The sequence below is a fragment of the Neolamprologus brichardi genome, chromosome 14 (assembly GCF_056152115.1).
Source record: "Neolamprologus brichardi isolate AB-2024 chromosome 14, ASM5615211v1, whole genome shotgun sequence".
NCBI classification, from domain to species: Eukaryota; Metazoa; Chordata; class Actinopteri; order Cichliformes; family Cichlidae; genus Neolamprologus; species Neolamprologus brichardi.
Window position 1 is genome coordinate 28869721 of NC_142117.1, and position 20427 is coordinate 28890147.

Consider the following 20427-nt stretch of genomic DNA (forward strand, 5'->3'; position numbering starts at 1 on the left):
TTTCCACCAGAGAGGTTGTGAATCTTGTCAAAACTGATGGAACTATGAACACAGAATAGTACTGTCAAAGTTTGTTCCACCATGTAATACCATCTGGAAAACATCTGAGTGGCAGTGTTTTCATTTTTTAGCTTGACAGTGATGACAGACACACTGCCAATGCAGTAAAAGCACACCTGTATAGAAAAAAGACACAGTGGAATACTATCAGTCATGGACTGACCTCCCCAGAACCTGAACCTCAATATTACTGAAGCAGTGTTGGATCATCCTTGCAGAGGATGAAACAACAGGCAGACAAGATTTGAAGAAGAGTTTTGAATTTCCCTCAAAATGCCTGGAGACCTATTCCTGAAGACTACTTAAATTACAAGAAAGCATGCCTACATGAGTTCAGGCTGTTTTAAAAAGAAAAATGGTCATCAAGCTTATTTTTGTTAACTGAAATAAAAATCACAAGTAGACTTCAAAGGAAAATAACTCAAATGATTTTGTGAATTTGAAGACTAAAAAACAAAAAATACAGAGGAAATAATTCACGCAATATTCATTATTTTGGTAACATTTTTTTATTACAACTTGCCTGTTGAGGCTTTCATTGGTGTGTTTACTGAGACTGTGTACACAGCTTTTATTGTAACACCCCTCCATACAGTAACAACTAAAAAGAAACTAACAATGAAACTAATAAATAACTAAGTCAAACTAAACTGAATTAACAACAGAAAGATCTCATATTACATTTTTTTTGTGATGGTAGATATCAATAACACCACAAGCTGTTCCGGCTTTAATTTTGGTGAAAATTGGGTTAAGGTTAGGTTAAGGTCAAGGTCACAACAAATATGAAAATCAGAAAGAAACTTTAAATTACCCACAATATTTTACAGGTTGTCTTTAAGCTTCAACAATAAACTAGGCCTTGTGGGACATGAGTAACTAGATTGGCTAAGCATTTGACCTTGACCTCTACTGTTAGCCCCTGAGGTCAAAGCTGACCTTGAAAACAAATGTCAAGACACCATATTGAGTATAAGACATCATAGCACGGAGAGAGCTGCACAATAGTCCTTTTACTTATTTATTTTTTTAATCCAACACCCTACGGCATCACAATGATGCCATGTAGTTTCGCAAAAATCACACATGGATGAATATCTCTAAAGTTTTTACAGTTTATATTAGCCAAAGATTTCAGCCAGTTCTACTCCGATCATACAGGTAAAGATAATAAAATACACCATTTTAGTATGTAATGCTAAAAGGTCAGAGGTCAAAAGTCAAACATCAGAGTGTTGATTTGAAAACAGGGTGCCGTTAGCATCTTGTAATAAAATATTTTCATATAGCCTTTGACCTTCATGGGAGTTGCGCTCTTTGACTGCACTTGTTAGATCTGGTTTTGCCCTGTATATTGTTTTTCAATTTATACATGCATGTTTCGATAAATCACTGCAGCCATTTTCCTAGAAAAATATAAAAGAAATATGTAATGGGGAAAGAAATAAGACATTTGCACAGTACTGAATGTACTTAGTGCATGACTCACCAACATACAGACATCTACCCAGAACCAGTAAGTGGTACAGCATTGAGAAACTTCCTGTGGTCTTGTAACACTCAACCTGCCTGTTTCTGAGAATAAGCTGAGAAACTCACTGTTCCTCAGGTTAATATGTAGCATGCGCACAACACCAGGCGACTGCTCAGAGTCCATTTCAATTTGTTCTGTAGGCTAAAGACACAAATGACGTATTAGATTTTGACTATCCAAAGAATTTCTGGTGTAGAATAACATTCAACTGTTGAGCAGAAATGTTATGTTCATAGTGTCATTGTAACACCTCCATAAGATGAGGAAATATAACCTAAAATTTGTATAATTTGTAACTATCACTCAAACTGTTAGATCGCTGCCCTCAGTCCAAAATAAGTATTTGGTGAAGACTGAGTTTTGCAATGAGAGAGAAATGGAATTTTCTCTCCGTTTCTCTCCGTTTCTTATCAGCACTGTGCAAAAAGGCCCCCCCCCCCCCTCGCTTTCCTTTTTACTACTAATAGGTAATTGCCTGTGGCTCTGACAAAAGGCAATTGAAGGAAAGACAGAGAGAGTGAGCGAGAGAGATGAGGTGGAGAGCAGAAAAGGGTATTAGACTTGGAGTGTATTTTGTCAACAACACAATATGACATACTTAAAATAAAGGCAGAATAAATGAAGTCTGGCTATTCTTTGTGTTTCGGCCAATTATGTTCAGGACATATAGATGAGAATACATTATGTAGAATTTATTTTTGTGTCTCGGTGAGTCATGTCTCCATGTTAAAAGAAATATTTTTCTACAACTTCAGTAGATTTCCTTTCCTGTTGCTGTTGAGGGTTACAGAACGCCCACTTAAAGGATTTGGCAATATCCCTCACACATTGCAAAGTGTAATGACAGACTCACCGCTATTTCCCCTTTTTGGTTTTATTTCTCACAGTATACAGTGTGTTTTGAAAAGAGATTTAAAAGGAGTTAAAGAATTGATTAGTTTTTTCTTATCATGGCTGTTAAGACATTCTGACCTTTTATGTGGGCAGTATCTAAAATCCCAGACCGATTGAATCAATCTTTTTAACTTCCAATTTTTAAACTGTCAGAACATGTTTTATGACTGCAGTTTTCTTCTAATCACGAGGGCAACAGTATTTTAGTGTATGGAAAACATGTTCTGACCTCAGGGGCTAACAGTAGAGGTCAAGGTCAAATGCTTAGCCAATCTAGTTACTCATGTCCCCCAAGGCCTAGTTTATTGTTGAAGCTTAAAGACAACCTGTAAAATATTGTGGGTAATTTAAAGTTTCTTTCTGATTTTCATATTTGTTGTGACCTTGACCTTAACCTAACCTTAACCCAATTTTCACCAAAATTAAAGCCGGAACAGCTTGTGGTGTTATTGATATCTACCATCACACAAAAAATGTAATATGAGATCTTTCTGTTGTTAATTCAGTTTAGTTTGACTTAGTTATTTATTAGTTTCATTGTTAGTTTCTTTTTAGTTGTTACTGTATGGAGGGGTGTTACAATAAAAGCTGTGTACACAGTCTCAGTAAACACACCAATGAAAGCCTCAACAGGCAAGTTGTAATAAAAAAAATGTTACCAAAATAATGAATATTGCGTGAATTATTTCCTCTGTATTTTTTGTTTTTTAGTCTTCAAATTCACAAAATCATTTGAGTTATTTTCCTTTGAAGTCTACTTGTGATTTTTATTTCAGTTAACAAAAATAAGCTTGATGACCATTTTTCTTTTTAAAACAGCCTGAACTCATGTAGGCATGCTTTCTTGTAATTTAAGTAGTCTTCAGGAATAGGTCTCCAGGCATTTTGAGGGAAATTTAAAACTCTTCTTCAAATCTTGTCTGCCTGTTGTTTCATCCTCTGCAAGGATGATCCAACACTGCTTCAGTAATATTGAGGTTCAGGTTCTGGGGAGGTCAGTCCATGACTGATAGTATTCCACTGTGTCTTTTTTCTATACAGGTGTGCTTTTACTGCATTGGCAGTGTGTCTGTCATCACTGTCATGCTAAAAAATGAAAACACTGCCACTCAGATGTTTTCCAGATGGTATTACATGGTGGAACAAACTTTGACAGTACTATTCTGTGTTCATAGTTCCATCAGTTTTGACAAGATTCACAACCTCTCTGGTGGAAAACAGCCCCAAACCGTGACAGAACCTCCAGTGTGTTTTACAGATGACTGTAGATGAGTGCTGTACCTCTCTCCTGACCACCTCTGTACATACTGACAACAATTTGAACCAAAGATTTCACGTTTGAATGCCACACTATTTTCAGTCATTTTCAGTTTGTGTGTTATTTGGCACACCTCAGCTTTTTCTACCCATCCCTTTCTTAAGAGTGGCTGTCAAGAAGCCATTCTTTGCTTTGAGACCAATTCTGATGTGGCTTAAACAACAAGAGGTGAATCCACAGAACTAAAAATTGGTTAAAAAGCAGCCAATGTCCAGAGAATAAACCGGAAAACTGCTGTTCTAGACCACTTTAAAAATTATAAGAAAGTATGGCTTCAGTGAAGCAAAACCAAAAGAAATGAGAGGTGATTCAAGGTTTTTGCACAGAACTGCACATCAGTGTGAAATGTAGTTCTGATGAAGACATTAATAAGGGAATCAACAATAAATAATGTGGCATAATTTTAGATAATTCCCAAGAGGTTTCCTTACTATTGAGTTGCTTGCAGTGTTTAATGAATTTAAAACTCTACTCTCACATTTTTATGATTCTGCTCCCTCGTAATGCTGTTTATCAGTTGCAAACTTTCATTGCCATCTGGTATTTTATTTTATAATATAAAGTGACACCTGTCCAAAATTGAAATGTCCAGAAATAAATATTTAAATTTTACTAAACATTTTTAACAATACTTTCATGCACTGAACACAATATTTTGATCTTCTAGTAACAAAATCATTATTCTCATGTGAAATATTGTTTTGAATGTTTTTATTGTACATACACTGGTTTGAATGCATTAAAATATGCAAAACACATGATTGTGTGAATAATTTGCACAAATTTTAAAACTACATGTCTATATGTCGGTGTTCATTATACAATTAAATGTTCTTTTAATACCACTAAAAAACTCAATTCCATTGTTTTTTGTTACTTTAGTAATCAGTTAGTATTTGCTTTAGTACTCTAAACTATTTGTCTTTTCTTCCACACAGTACCTTACAGTTGCAGAGATACTGATATAGGCTGTGATGGCGTGTCTGGGCGCTGCTTTGTAAACCAGAACAAAGATTTCTGTGAATTTTAAACTTCTGTGTAATGGTGAGTTCCCTAACTGATTCTCGAACTAAAGAGCAAGGTTGACTTTATATAAAAAGTGCAGTATGTTTGAGAAATGCTGCCAGAACTTTACCAACCAGTTCTCATTTTGCTATAGTCACACTACGGACCGTGACATAGGAAAATTATTTGTCTCCACAACAGCTTGCCATCAATCTCAGACAGAAAAAAAAAAGAATCATTGTAATGGCTGATAACAACTGATTTTTCGTTTTTCTTGGTCATAGGAGTGTTGCTGTCATACTTTGACTCTAGCCATTTTGCCTCTGAATCTCTATACAGCACTGACTCAATAGAAATCTGCTGCGTCACCCCCATGCCTCAGGAACCCCTCCCTCTCTGATCCCCCCAGGAACCATACCCCTCCCTCTCTGTAGCCGTCGCATTGAAATGTAATTATTATGTGATTGCAATGTTCAAAATTTGGTGTTTAATCTGGATTCATGTTGTGTTGTCGCCACCTACTGGTGGGCCTGAGTGTGGCGCTTTGTGGTGCGCATGCTTTGGGGTGATGCTCAATTAAGCGCACATGTCACCAGAGACTGAAGGTTCGAGCCAGAAAGAGAATGCTGGCTTGTGTAAAAGGTGGAAATATAGAAGATATGGACTACAATTGCTCATGAATGTTCAGTAGAAAGGCACACACGGTATGCTGGTGCATTTACTTTGTGTGTATGTTTTATTTGAGTTGTAATTTTTGTTCTGCTGATGTAATATCCGTGTTTTTCATTGATCATTTCACCATAGTTTTTCACGTGTTTGCTGGTGAAAAGATGATTAAAATACTGGCTGAACATCAGTTGGAGCATGGCCCTTTATTCTACTTCGAACATGAAAAACCTTCAGGAGCAGTTACACTCTCTGTTTTTAATTCTCCTCCCGCCACAGACCCCCCTCCCTCTAAGGGAGAAAACATAAATTTTCCCCCCACCGGTTGCATTTCATCACACATATGGATCATATTACACACTTCCAGAGTACTTCCGGTGGGGTCAAAAGGTCAAGGCTAGGGCCATCAATCAAATTGGAGACATAAGCAGGGTACCTAATCTCTCTGTCATGCTTGTGACCTCTAGTGCTCAAAACAGAAAGGGGTGAAAGCTTATCCTCCCTCTACATCGAAACATTACTTCAGACATATAAGTCCATTTTAGTACAAAGGAAAATAGAAAAGTATAAACAACACAAAAAACAGGATCATCAGTGGATAAAAAACATGTCAGCAATTGTTCCAATGTTTCCAAAAACAAGAAGATTATTTTTTTCAGAGTAGGCTCAGTTAGAGTCATCGTGACCACAATTAGGAAGAATACTAGCCAAAAAAAGACTTTGCTGCATAATCCATCTGGTGGAGTCCAGTGTTGTTATAGTTTAAAGTTGGAATATGCTAAGACATGAAACAAGGTGTGAAAAAAGTATTTTAGTTAACCGAAATCTGAAGCTACTTTTCACTGTTCCCTTGTCACAAAGAGTCACCACAGTTTTTGTTTTTACACACGGTGGGTTAACTTTGTTAACTAATATTCTCAGACTCTACTTTCCCATGAATTAGTGAGGTATTATATATTAACTTTACATTTTATTACTATTGTTGGAGGAATGAAACATATGTTTGAGATATTTTTACACCTACAATTGTATGTTTTCCACCATACACTACTCTTTAAATCAGAGTTCCTTCAGTGAAATAAGAACACAAATTTCCCCCACAAAAACATTTTATTTTATAAATCAGTGAAAACTTTCAGGACAAACATCATAAACAAAACTGTTTCATGACCAGATCACAACTCATCATTTTCATAAGTGTAGTAAGAAAGTAGGTTAATTCAGGGGGATCATGTAGGTCAACCCTAAGCTTGCTCCGTGCCTTGCATCTGAACATCTCCAATCTGAAAGAAAGATGTTTTTTATATATTATTACAAGCAAATTGCTGATGTTTAAACAGCAAATCAGGAAAACCAATAATTCACAATAAAAAAATAATTAAAATAAGAGGAAATCACCTGAACATGAGCAGGCGCACTGAGCACGTATGTAACAGCATTGGCAACATCTATTGCTTCCAGAGGCTGTCAGAGAAGTGGAACATGATTAACAGCTTTAAAAATATTTTTATTTTGGGCCTTTTCTTCTTTATTTTTATAGATCAGTAGAGTAGACAGAAACGCAGGGAATGAATCACATGCAGAAAGTGGCCAGGCCAGATCATACCCGAGCCCCTATAGTGGCCTTTTGGCATATGGGTCACCTGCTTGACCCAGTGAGCTAGACTGGCATCCAAGTGAAATACATTTTATCTGAGTTATCGTATTAGCAGTGCATGAATAGTAGGAATAATAATTTTACCTTATATGCAGAATATGCACCAGATGCTTTATCAGGACTGTTGCTGTAGAGCCGAAAAGCAAATTCTGTCTCCACTAAACCAGGAGATATACACTGCAAAAAAGAGCTGATATTGAGGGATCTTCACAAACTACTACATGTGTGTATCTGAAAACTGTAATATTGGTGTTTCAGACACTTTTAGATTGGCTGCAGCCTTACTGTGGCTCGGATATGGCTGTTTTCTGCACGCAGCTCCTGCCTCAGTCCCTCCGTCAGGGCGGTTACAGCATACTTTGTGGCGGTGTAGAAATGCAGAACAGCTTTGGGAACTACACGATGTCCGCACATGCTGCAACAGATTTATGAGGCATTAACCAGGCGAGCATTAAGCAACATTTATTTTGTGTTATTTTTTTTTAAGTCATTTCTCAATGATGTAAGACACTCTGCTGCCCACAAAACTGTATACAAGGTTGCAGCAGTTATTTTATCCTGATGTTTTGCAGTTTCTCTTTGACTTTGTTAATTTGTTAAATGGACCCACAACCATTCATGGCTGACTCGTCCTATCAGAAGTTTCTTCCTGTTAAAAGGAAGTTTTTCTTTCCTACTGTTGCCAAAGTATTTACTCACAGGAGGTTGTCTGATTGCCAGGGTTTTTGTGTATTATTGTAGAATCTTTACCTTACAGTATTAAGCGCCTTGAATTGACTGTTGTTGTGATTTGGTGTTATATAAATATAATTAAAATGAATTGAAATATTCAGTTACTAGACTGATGGATGCCAGTGGGCCCCTTAAGCTAAGGCCCAGTCACTAGGCACTCTCCTTCTGTAAAATGGGACTTTGTGGTAAAATACAGATAATGGTAACAACAATATTACAAGTTTCTGAAAAATTGCACACCTGTTTATGTTTATGATGTGGCCATCGTCAACATTTCTCTCTTTCATTGACTGATAAGCTTCACGAGTGCAGATACTCAGAGCAAGAACGTTAACCTGTAAGTAACCAAGAAAATAAATAAAATGTAAAGAAAATATCTGGAATCAACAAATGTGAATTACTTTTTACAATGCAATGATCTGTAATGCAAAACGTTCTTCCAGATCAAAACAAGTATTTTATTTCTACAATAACGCTGAGCTCTTACATCCATCATGTTCTTCCAGCTACTGGTTTTGCCATTTAGCAGCAGGTCTGGATGAGCCAAGCCAGCGTTGTTGATGCACACGTCCACACCTTTGTGCTGCTCTTTGATCGCTGCGAACATGGCCAGAATCTCCTCCTCTTTGCTCAAGTCACACTTAAAAGGAACCAAAACACCAGGGTGGCCGGCACTCTGACACTCTGCTGCCAGTTTCTGAAACCAGAATAGAAAAAGATGACAGACATCAGAATCCACTTTGTGTTTTTAATGTGTACGAATCTACTATTCAAACATGTAGATTAAGTTACTGTAAATACATTGATTTGAGTTTTCAGTTTGCATATCAAAGCTCAGTGACCCATGCGTATCATCCACAAACAGTAGTTTGCCTGTGTTTGGATGTTCTGCCCGTTTTTGAGTTTTGCTTATTTCACTGACCTAATAATCATTTTGTAACAGCAGGCACATGATGATGTGATGATGCCTGCAAAAGCCTTTTCTCTGGTTTTGTCTTGAGGTATGATTCAAACAGTTCATGCATTTCATCAACGAAATAAAAAAAATTTCAGAAAATCAAGTTCTTCATTTATTATATGCTAAATGGATGGTTGTGGCTAATCTTTGAAAACATCATTTTCTATCAAAGCTAAAGCAAAAAACAAAACAAAACAAAAAAAAGCCCAGTGAGTACCAAATCGAAAATGCTGACTTGTGTGTTAGGATGGTCTGCCAGCTTAGAGCTAGGCAATTCAAGAAAAAGAAGACAAAAAGGGGAATTTCATTGTTGTGTTTAACATTTTGATTTATGAAAACTACAATTCAGATGAAAGTCACGTGTCCAACTTCCTACTTTCTGTGCCATATTAAACTTAACGTTCCGTGCAGTGGCTGTTAACAAAACACTTGTGCAGTTAAATAATAATGTAATATATTAGTGTACTTTAACTACATGCTTTCGTCAGTTTATAATAGTTTAATGCTTCCTGCTCGCCCAGCCTCGTTTTGTAAGTCTGAAAGCTTTATTTATTTATTTATTTATTTGCATTACGGCAACTTTAACATCAAAATTTACTCCGTGCTAGCTAGTTTACATCAAATTACTCTCTGCAGGATCTGAGTTTCCACTTCAGAACAAACCTGGATTTTTCCGATGTCCCTGGCGCAGCCCATTACTTTCATACCGAGCCGGACCAGTTCCACGGCTATAGTCGCCCCAATCCCGACCGAGGCTCCGGTCACCAGAGCCACTCTGCCTCGCCAACGCTCCATCACAGCCCGGTAATCTGCTACACGGACGAAAGCACCTCAAGTATGATGCCAGGGACGCTAAGTCTGAAGAAAACGGACTCTGGAACTCCAACTGTCTTGTGATCGAGAACACGCGATGCTTTTAAACACATCATATGCTTGTGTGCTGCGTTCAAGTCATCAGCAAACTGTAGGAAAACAGTTGAATCGGTTCTTTTGTTTATTCAAGTAAAAACTATACTATGATATGTTTACTTGCATCAGGGGCGATTTTAGCCCAGTTTTGGAGGTGCTTCAGCACCCCCAAAATGAATCAAAGCACCCCCAAAGATGTCTTACTTTTTTTGAAAATATTTGCTGTTTGTGGGACACACTACTAAAAGTATAAAAAGCATACAGTACTTAATTGAGATGGAACATTTTAACAACAAAAGTATAGATAACCCCTCCCCCCTCCCAAAATGGTTTGTTCCAGCTCGGCTCTTTCCTACTTGCTTTAGCACTGTTGCTGCCAGAGCAATGGTGGCTGAGGCGCAGCGGAGCAGAGGTGGAAGTGCCTGGCTTAAAACAGGACATATTAGCTGCATTTAACTTTCAGTTACTCTTTATATAGTTAGGTAGGAGTCAGACCGTGTTTCTTTTTAACTGAAAAACATTACACCAGGTAACCTGTAGGGGTGCAACGATACTCGTATCGATATCGAACCGTTCGATACAGTGCTTTCGGTTCGGTACGCATATGTATCGAACGATACAACATTTTTAATTTATTTTATCAACTTTCCTTCTGACGATGCTGTCTGTGTTGAGCGCTCAGTGGATCTGCGCTCGACAGTGCAGCCTAGGCAGAGTAGTCGAACACAGATTCACTGAGCGCAGGGCAAGCTAGCTAGACAGAAGTTAAGCTCGTTGCAACATGGCAAATTGAACCTCCCCCACCCTCATTCAGATCTGGCGTTTGGAACTATTTTGGTTTTCATGTGACGTATGACCCTGAAGGTAAGCACGTCATGGACAAAAGTAAAACAGTATGTTGGATGTGCCAGCAATGCTCAATTGGTGGGAACTAGTGTGTTAGCGCAGTTAGCTCGTTAATGTGTTGACGTCTTCCAGCCCCACTCATGAGGCGATCCGCGGTAGCTCGTTAACGGAGATTTGCCGTGTTGTGACCTTAACGTCATTTCAGATTAACGCTGACAGCACTAGTGGGAACACAACCAATATGACTGCACATTTACTCCGACATCATCCTAGTGCAAAGACAAGTGGAAGCAGACAAAAACAAGCACGCATGCTACAAACTTTACCCGAGTCATTTAGACAGCCGTTAGCACATGATTCTCCTTATGGGGACCTGATATGTTTAATATGCTGCTGAGAATATAGCCCAGAAGAAGCATATAGTATAGCTTTTATTTTGGAAAGAGCCATTTCTCTGTAATAAACTCTCTTTTCCAAAGATGAGTGATTCCTCAATCAGATACAGGGCTCGCAAAATCGCTAGCCCGACGTCCTGGGGCTTTTTTCCAGTCGGGCTACCAAAATCTATCTCTGCCCTGCCCGTCGGCCTATCGTAGGAAGGAAAAATATATGTCAATGCTTTTGCATTCTTTCGGAAATGTAGCTGGGTAATTATGTCATTGGCATCGGCCACTGTCAATATGTGACATACTGAAATCGCGTTTGAATTTGCGCTTGTTTTTTGCTTTCACTTTGCAATCGCGTGAACTGTGTATAGAAAGCGACAGTACTGATTGGTGAGTGATGATAATTTGCGCACCAATTCCTCTGACATCGTCTTATCAATCGTTAGCTTACTATGCAAACATGACAAGTGAAATCTCCTGCAGCTTAAACATGTGAGAGGTTGATCGCGCAGAGAATCGCTGAGCGTTATGTTAGTGCGTGTGTAAAAGCAGCAGGATATATATTTTAGTTCTGCTGAGCCAAATAAGACAGGTCAGGGTGAAGAAGTGACAAAACGGAAAGGTTATGACAAATCAGACTATAAGGCAAAAAGAAAGTGCAGCTTTATGGTTTCATGGACAAAAGAATTTCTGTGGCTGCAATATGACGAGCTAAATAACCAGGGCTGCACATAAGTGGTCCGCAGGTGCGCATTCGCTGTCAAAATAAAAACCCGCACAAGATAAGAAGTTGCAACGCGTGTTTGCGTACATAAGATTTTAAGGAAGAGGACAGACATTTGTTTAGAACTCTTAAAGATGTCGAAGAAGCTCCTTTAAGCAATTACTGTGATGTTCCTCCACCTCCAAAGAAATGTCAGGAGTCCGAACCACAAAAGAAGCACGTATTCTCGGAAAAGTGGTTGCAGGAGGTGAGCTGGCTTCAAACAAATGATGAACGCACAGAGATGTGGTGCAGAATGTGCCGTGAAAATTTAATAAATGACAAATTAATAAAAAGGCATGAACATTTTTTTTGTATCGAAAAAATATCGAACCGTGACACCAAAGTATCGAACCGAACCGAACCGTGAATTTTGTTGTATCGTTGCACCCCTAGTAACCTGCTGTGTTGAAAATAGGGCTGCCACGATTAGTCGACTAGTCACGATTACATCGACTATCAAAATCATCGACGACTGATTTAATAGTCGACGCGTGGTTTGAAGCTTTGTAAGATCACAAAAGACGCAGGAACAAGTAGTAGAATTTAAGAGTGTAATAACGGACTGAAACAGAAGATGGCAGCACTGCATGTACAAGGATGCCAGCTGCCGTTAAACCCCGAAGAAGAAGAAGGAGCTGTGTCCCAGAATTCATAGCGCAGCCCACCTCAGTTTCCAACAATGGTGGCAGCTAGTTAGTTTTAATATTACTCTTATTATTCTTTCTGGGTCACAAAATAAAGGTTTAGCATATTTTCAGGCGAGAATGTAGCTGTGTACAGATTGTCAGTCCAAAGAGGGAGAGAGGAAAGAGGGGAACATGAGGACAAAGTACAAGATCAGGAAGTACCAGGTAAGAAAACAGACAGGGAGTACTAACAGGCAAAACAGTAACTGGCAAAGAAAAAGAAAGACAAACAGCTAATACAAACAACTCATACAATCTGGAAGTTGTGTTCTCCCTATATTAAAGCTGCTATACAGAATCTGCAAAACAAACTGGGTTGTCAGCCCTGGCACTGCATTCCCATATTGAGCTTCAGTCAGAGGAAGTCACGGTTGCCAAAGACTTTATAAAGCTCAAGAGTGAGGCTGGTGCCATTCCAGATATGTTAACATTGTACAATCTTCTGGATAATCAGATCTTCCCCAACTGAAAACTGTTATTCAGGTTGCCCTAACAAACCCAGTTAGCAGCTGTAGCTGTGAAAGGTCTTTTAGTGTCTTGAGTCAGCTCCATACCTGGCTGAGAAGGACCATGGGTCAAAGCAGACTCCAGCACCTGGCTGTGATGTCAGTTGAGAAAGAGATGCGTGAGAGACTTGACCACCAAAATGTGATAGACAGATTTACCAACCTCAAGGTGAGGCGACATAGGTTAAAAGAAAAGAAAAAATCTGCAGAGCCATAGTAGTATCTGCAGTAAAGATATTTTCATACTTTGTATACATTGTACCAAAGGCCAAGTGTCTCCATTTTCTAATAATATTTTGTATATTTCAAGAACTCTTCTATTTTTGGAGTGTATTTTTTATGTATGTGTATTGTATTATACATACACTTTAGAAGTGAATCTCTGTCCAAAAAATGCACACAGTTTACTTTTTACTCACTATGAGCATCATTTATCATTTTTCCCCAGTAATTAAGGTTAGGATATGTATTTTTTTTAAATTCCAATCCATTCTTCTTTGGCAGCATTTTAATAACCTTGATCAGATTTGATGGTTTTGTTACAGACTTTTCAAAAAAGTGTTTTGCTATTCTTTCAAAAATGTGGGGATTAAATTGTGTTAAAATGTACAAAACAGTGATGTCATGTTTTGTGACGAGGACCCAGGCACAGAGAGACTTGATGAATTTAAGAAACTTATGATTTAATAAAGAAATTTGCAGACTTGCACAGAGAGGGGAAAATTATGATGACTGATAATGGAGATGAAGACAACAGACGATGAGGACAGGGAGGAACAGGGGTTTAAATGCACCAAGGAGGCAGTCAGAGAGAACTCGGGACAACTGGAGGCATTTAGGGATGCAGGGACTGACAGAGACGGGGAAGAAGTCTCATTGTGATGAGTAAAGTTTACCTTGCCTGGATGGGCAGCTCTCTGGATGCTCAGCACCCCCAAAGCTCTGATCCTAGAATCGCCCCTGACTTGCATTCATGAAAATAAAACCTAATTCAATCGCATTTTCTGGAGACATATATATATATATGTCTGAACTCGCTGCACACACAGAATGAGTTAAACCTGTTTATTTTTTAAAGTTATGATTCATATACAAGGAATAGACAGGCAAGGTCTTAAATATTAAATTGAATGATTTTGTACGATGTAGAAGCAAATTCATATTTCACTTGATTTACAGAGATGTGTTTATGATGTTTACAGATGTAATTATGTACACATTTCCATTTATATTTAATATTTACATGTTTTGGTATTTACACGATTACATGCTTATAATGTTTACATATTCACTTTCAAAACAGAGCCTTGAATCTAGCTAGTTGGTTTATATTTCATATTTATCCATGATGATGATCAGGTTGGACCCCTCCCCCTTGCCAGCATTCAGCAGGCAATGGCGGACAACTCCAAGTTTAGCTTCTATTTCCAAACTCCATATCCAATCAGATCCACCTCGATTTCCACCGTGTCCACTCTTGGGCTCTTCTGTCCAGTCCCAAGCTCTGCAGAGCCCCAACCCATGGCCTCTCATATCTGGAGCCCCCTCCTTTCAGTACTCAGCACATCTCTCCAAATATCTTGGCTCCCCTGGTTCTGTACAGGCCTCCTTAATTAACAAACTCCACACCATAACTGCTAATTGACCCAGGGCAACCCATACCAACAGGACTCAAGTCAATTAGACAATCTGGTTAGGGAAACATGATCAGTCAAAATATTCTCCCAAAAACATGAAATAAATAAAACCACCACAAAACAAAACTTTAACAAAACTGAAACCAAACCCATGCAACACAGTAATTTAAAACACAATAAAAAATGTATTAAAAACATGCAAATTGCAGCATATTAACGATCTGCCTTATAACTGAAAATCAAGGGTGCATCTAGAGAAAGACGCCCGTGGAAGCCAAAATCAGGGGAGGACGTTAATTGATTAACTGATGTGCAGAAGGACATCATGGGAGACGGAGCTTGGATGAATGAGAGGTCAACAAGGTGTCTCTAACGGAGGTTCAAAAAAAAACAGTCAAATGGACCACTGAAGAGCTGAAGTGATGTTCATGGGGAAGAAATGTTTATTTTTATCTGAATCATCATTATGGTCAAGATTGAAATCTTAATGCTCAATGAATTTTAAAATACATATGAAACCCTTACTGTACCCCAGAGATCTCTGTGAATTCATCAGGTAAGCGTTTACTCATTTTCTAATATTTGAACTGTGCCAAATGTATTTTTAACCAATTATATTTCATATATATTGTTGAACACTCAGCACAGTGATTCATATTGTAGAAGTGTAACTGTGTAACTATGAGACACTTCAAAAATGTCATTAATTGAAGTTACCCGGGAGGAGCTTTATTGCATTATAATTGCATTATGACACAAAACATCAGTTTTGTGTCATAATGCATTTAACATTTACTAAATCTCTAACAACAAGCTTCACTGAGCACATCAGACATTCTGTGTATTCTGAGACATTCAATATGTTTAAGTAACTCTGTTAACTAATATTCTCAGGACTTTACTTTCCTGTGTATTAGTCGGGTATTATATATTAACTTTACATTTTAATACTATTGTTGGCAGAGTGAAATATATTTTTGAGATAATGTTAAAATGACAATTGAATGTTTTCTACCATAAACTGTTGTTTATATCAGGTTTCCTTCAGTAAAATAAGAACACTCAACAAGCCCCCCACCATCATTTTATTTTATACATCAGTGAAAATTTTCAGTAAAAACATCATAAACCAAACTGTTTATAAATGTAGTAAATTAAAGTAAAGTAAAGTAAAGTAGGTTCATTCAGGGGGAATCATGTAGGTCAAACCTAAGCTTGCTCAGTGCCTTTCATCAGAACATCTCCAATCTGAAAGAAAGATGTTCTTATATATTATTATACACAAAGTATTGACAATTAAACAGTAGATGAGGAAAAACAATAAGTCAGAATAAAAAAAAGCATTAAAATTAGAGAAAATCACCTGAACATGAGGAGGAGCTCTGAGCACGTAGGTAACAGCATTGGCAACATCTATTGCTTCCAGAGGCTGTCAGAGAAGTGAAAATTGATTAATAGTTGTATCTGAGTAACCATATCAGCAGTACACGAACAGTACGAATAATAATGTTACCTTATATGCAGAGTATGCACCAGCTGCTTTATCTGGATTGTCTTTGTAGAACCGTGATGCAAATTCAGTCTCCACTAAACCAGGAGAAATGCTCTGCAAAAAAAAAAAAAAGATAAGATAAGATAAGATAAGATAAGATAAAACTTTATTAATCCCTTGGGTGGGTTTCTCTGGATAATGAAGGAATTTCAAGAAGCACCTTGTGTATATTATAACAGGTAATACTGCTGTCTCAGACACTTTGTGCATGTGTTTCTTAGAAGCTGATATTGGTGTTAAAGGCAGTCTTGGAGCTGGGTGCAGTGTTTTTAAAGCCTTACTGTGGCTCGGATATGGCTCTTTTCTGCACGCAGCTCCTGCCTCAGGCCCTCCGTCAGTGCGGTTACAGCATACTTTGTGGCGGTGTAGAAATGCAGATCAGCATCTGGAATCACACTATGCCCACACAAGCTGCAACAGAAGACAGTTCGGAAGAAGTCGTAACCTGGTCAGCATTTACCAACATGCACTCATCTGTAGGTTATTCTTTTAGAGACACGATTTGGAGTTTCTCATTGGCTTTTTTTTTTATTTCCAGAGAGAAATAGCTGGTGCTGACAGGTTTAATCAGCATTGTTTGCTTTCCTTTTTTTGGCTTGAATGCAACAGATAATCATTTGCTCCTTATTATTGGGATAGAGCCGTTGCCATTGTTATTACCCTCTTCTTTGTTTTTTCTATTGTTTGCTGTGAAAACAGTCTTCTGTGTAGTGTTGACAACTTTTATTGGATGCTTCCTAGACTTTCTTAGGTGAACCAGTCATTGTTAACTTATTAGAATTTATAGCACCACTTTGGTTACCAGGTCACTCTGATAAAAGGGGACTTCATGGTAAAATAAACATGCTAACATGCTAATACTGGAGGTTGCTATGTGTCATGGCACAGATAGGGAGTATTGGCGTGTTTGGGTTGAGTGTAAGGGAAAGTCCTGCCCTCCAGCTTTAACAAAAGGTCCACTGTGAGGTCCAATGTGTAGTGTTGTCATAATCAGAGACTGACTGTTTAATAAAGATTATAAGATATAATCTTTGTTTAATAATTAAACCAATTTCACAAGCACACCCGTCGCAAAGCATTATTAAATAAAACTGCACCTGTTGATGTTTACGATGTGCCCATCATCCACGTTTCTCTCTTTCATTGACTGATAAGCTTCACGCGTGCAGATGCTCAGTGCAAATACGTTCACCTGTAAGGAACGAAGCAGAGAAATAAACAGTAAAGAAAATGTGGAATCTGGAATCAACACCTCCAAATGGCACATCTACTTATTGCATCTCACACACAGTGGGTATAAATGCATTAAGACCACTGATCGTTGACCACGCGCATCATGTTGTTACATTTTAATGATCTGTTGGGAAAACATTCATGTGAATCTTACATTCAATTCAATTCAATTTTATTTATATATAAATAAATCACAACGGAAGTTGCCTCAAGGCACTTTATATTGTACAGTAGATCGTACAATAATAGATACAGTGGAAAAACCCACAGAAATCACACACTAAAACATTCGTAGACCAAACCAAGATGTGAGCTCTTACATCCATCATGTTCTTCCAGCTGCTGGTTTTGCCACTTAGCAGCGGCTCTGGGTGAGCCAAGCCGGCGTTGTTGATGCACACGTCCACGCCTCTGTGCTGCTCTTTGATCGCTGCAAACATGGCCAGAATCTCCTCCTCTTTGGTCAAGTCACACTTGAAAGGAACCAAAACACCAGGATGACCGGCACTCTGACACTCTGCTGCCAGTTTCTGAAACCAAGAAGAAAAAGATGACAGACTTTAGAATCCACTTTGTGTTTTTAAAGTGTATGAATTTGCCATTCAAATGTTATTTTGCCACAGTCCTGGGTCTGCAACCCAGTGTTTTGGTTTAAGTTTTATTCCTTGAATTATTGTTCTCTGTTATATTATGTTTATAGTTCATGGTTTCTGTTCTTGTTCTGTGCCTCATGTTTCCTTGTCTCTGTGTGAAGCCCGTGTTTTTGAGCCTGTGTCGGTAAGTTCAGTACTTCCTGTTTTACTTTGGTAGTCTTCAGTCTGTGTGCATCAGGTTCTGTTTTGCTGTCCTGTTTCACTGTGTTTCCCAGGTGTTTGCTCTTTGCCTTGTTCCCCTTTTGTATTTACTGTGTGTTTGCCTTTGCTGTGAAGTTACTGCAAATATGTAGATTGGAGTTTTCATTCTGCATATCAGAACTCAATAACTAACAGTGCATTTTCTTTTTAGCGTATCATCTGACTCTAGCATATTCTTCTGTCATGCCAATTAACCTTCACTACATCATGAATCTTCTCTGTGGTCTTCTTCTTTACTTTCTGCCTGGAACTCTATATTCCATATCCTTTGTCCTATATATCCACTATCCTTCCTCTGCACATTTCCATACCCTCTCAGCCTTGCATCTCTAACTTAGTCTCCAAACAGTTCAATGTGAGTTGTTCTTCTGATATTCGCATTTCTTCCTTCTCCATCATATCAGTCAGCTGCCTCCCTTTACTAGTCACAGTCCCATCATTTAAAATCCTTATTCTCACTTCAAAAAGAATCTTAGCAGCTTGTCTGTGTTTACGTGTTCTACTAACTTGTGTGTTTTGTCTGGGCCTTCCCAGTGTGAACATCTCACAATGGGCATATTTCATTGGCCTAATAATCACTATATTACGGAGGAGTATGATTATATGATGATACCTACAAAAAACATTTTTATCTTGCTTCTTGAGGTATTCCTCGAACTGTGAACTGAACATTTGGTACACTTTACACAAGTAAATCAAAAGAACTGTACAAAGGCAAATCAATGAGAGTAATGAGAGTAAAGAAAATACAGAAAAAAAGTCGGAAACATATGTTTCCGGCTTTTTTCCTGTATTTTTTTTTTCTTTCTTTTGCATAAGTCTGCCCCAGGGCAGCTGTGGCTACAACTGTAGCTTGCCTCTGCAGTGTGTGAATGGGTGTGTGAATGGGTGGATGACTGGGTGTGTAAAGCCCTTTGGGGTCCCTATGGGGGACTAGTAAAAGCGCTATACAAATACAGACCATTTACCATTTAAGTTGTTAACAATAGAGTCACAGAGTTTGATTTACAGAACTATAATACAGGATGTGCTGGATGCTGGCCAGCCTCTCTATGTTATGTAAGTCTGACACAGCTGGGAATGTTATGCAAAACGGTAACTTTAACATCACAATTTACTTCATTGCTCGAGTCACTTATATACACAAATACCCGGTATGCCAGATAAGAGCATACCAGGTATTTGCCGACGCAGTCCAGCCCTGTATAGAGGTTAAATTACTCTATGCGTAAACTGAGTTTTCACTTCAAAACAAACCTGAATTTTTCCGACGTCCCTGGCGCAGCCCACCACTTTCATTCCGAGCCGGACCAGCTCTACTGCCACAGCCGCTCCAATCCCAGCCGAGGCTCCGGTCACCAGAGCCACTCTGCCCCTCCAGCGCTCCATCACAGCCCGGACACCGGTAACCTACTACACGCACGAAAAGCACCACAAGCAGTGTTGCCAACTTAGCGACTTTGTCGCTATATTTAGCGAGTTTTCAGACCCCCTTAGCGACTTTTTTTCTAAAAAGCGACTAGCGACAAATCTGGCGACTTTTTCTGGTGTTATTGGAGACTTATTTATGACGACTTTTTGACGTGAAAGCAGGTATCGCTCTTACTCTCAACAAGCAGCGGTGCTGCCGTGGGCACCTCGCCCGTGCCAAAGCGCTCACGTTGGAGGATAGTCCTCCCCCAGCTGCTCTCAGGGCAGGAGATGTTCACACCTGTGCATCCGAACTGCAAATGAATCGTGCATGAGCGAAGCCGCTGCTCCGCACCGACTGTAACGCAGTCAGTTCTTCTTTTACTGTTATGCTGTTTTGTGGATCAGGTTTAAAACACACACACACACACACACACACACACACACAGTAACTCCACCAGAGTGCCTATTTCAGGTCACTTTTGCCGGTCCAAGCCCGGATAAAGGAGCAGGGTTGGAATTGTGACATTTTAAAAAACAATTATTGCTAAAATAAATTTAATTCGTAGTTCTAAATAAACTCTAAATGCATTTAGGACGTTTTTTACTCACTTTATGTCTCTTCCACGATGTTATTTCTCTCTCCAACAACTTAAGTTACAATTATATTAGCATGACCAATTATGCAAATTAGGCGATGACGTCATTTAGCGACTTCTAGCTACTTTTAGGACAGCCAATAGCGATTTTTCTTACTGAGGAGTTGGCAACACTGACCACAAGTATGAAGAATCTGCCGCAGAATGACCCCGGAGCTT

The 20427-nt window shown here is 38.7% G+C and overlaps 2 protein-coding genes across 3 annotated transcripts; both read right to left on the minus strand.

Annotated features, from left to right (window-relative positions):
- Nucleotides 1-4500: 4500 nt before the first annotated feature.
- On the minus strand, nt 4501-9780 carry LOC148098938 (dehydrogenase/reductase SDR family member 11-like). Its single transcript, XM_087851081.1, has 7 exons — nt 9488-9780; nt 8354-8563; nt 8107-8201; nt 7420-7549; nt 7219-7311; nt 6876-6941; nt 4501-6760 (listed from the first exon to the last, which is right to left on the minus strand). Exons 1-7 carry the CDS (start codon nt 9617-9619, stop codon nt 6722-6724), a joined length of 765 nt encoding a protein of 254 aa, XP_087707207.1. The 5' UTR covers nt 9620-9780; the 3' UTR covers nt 4501-6721.
- A 5678-nt stretch (nt 9781-15458) lies between these two features.
- On the minus strand, nt 15459-19913 carry LOC102776413 (dehydrogenase/reductase SDR family member 11-like). Of its 2 annotated transcripts, XM_087851607.1 has the most exons (8): nt 19806-19911; nt 19457-19612; nt 17666-17875; nt 17210-17304; nt 16394-16523; nt 16074-16166; nt 15924-15989; nt 15459-15808 (listed from the first exon to the last, which is right to left on the minus strand). In XM_087851607.1, the coding sequence occupies exons 2-8, from the start codon at nt 19586-19588 to the stop codon at nt 15770-15772; spliced, it is 765 nt and encodes a 254-aa protein (XP_087707733.1). In that variant the 5' UTR covers nt 19589-19612; nt 19806-19911; the 3' UTR covers nt 15459-15769. The 2 variants fall into 2 exon arrangements, with proteins under 2 accessions (XP_087707733.1, XP_087707732.1); XM_087851606.1 differs by having other exon boundaries at nt 19457-19913.
- Nucleotides 19914-20427: the final 514 nt, after the last annotated feature.

Bases quoted from the DNA above. Each gene is read 5' to 3' on its own strand.
- LOC148098938 (XM_087851081.1), bottom strand. From the start codon at position 9,619: ATGGAGCGTTGGCGAGGCAGAGTGGCTCTGGTGACCGGAGCCTCGGTC. The intron at 8,202-8,353 runs GTAAGAGCTCAG...GGTTACTTACAG, and splicing joins GCTGGAAGAACATGATGGAT to GTTAACGTTCTTGCTCTGAG. The intron at 7,312-7,419 runs GTAAGGCTGCAG...TCTTTTTTGCAG, and splicing joins ACAGCCATATCCGAGCCACA to TGTATATCTCCTGGTTTAGT.
- LOC102776413 (XM_087851606.1), bottom strand. From the start codon at position 19,588: ATGGAGCGCTGGAGGGGCAGAGTGGCTCTGGTGACCGGAGCCTCGGCT. The intron at 17,305-17,665 runs GTAAGAGCTCAC...CGTTCCTTACAG, and splicing joins GCTGGAAGAACATGATGGAT to GTGAACGTATTTGCACTGAG. The intron at 15,809-15,923 runs GTGATTTTCTCT...TCTTTCTTTCAG, and splicing joins GAGCTCCTCCTCATGTTCAG to ATTGGAGATGTTCTGATGAA.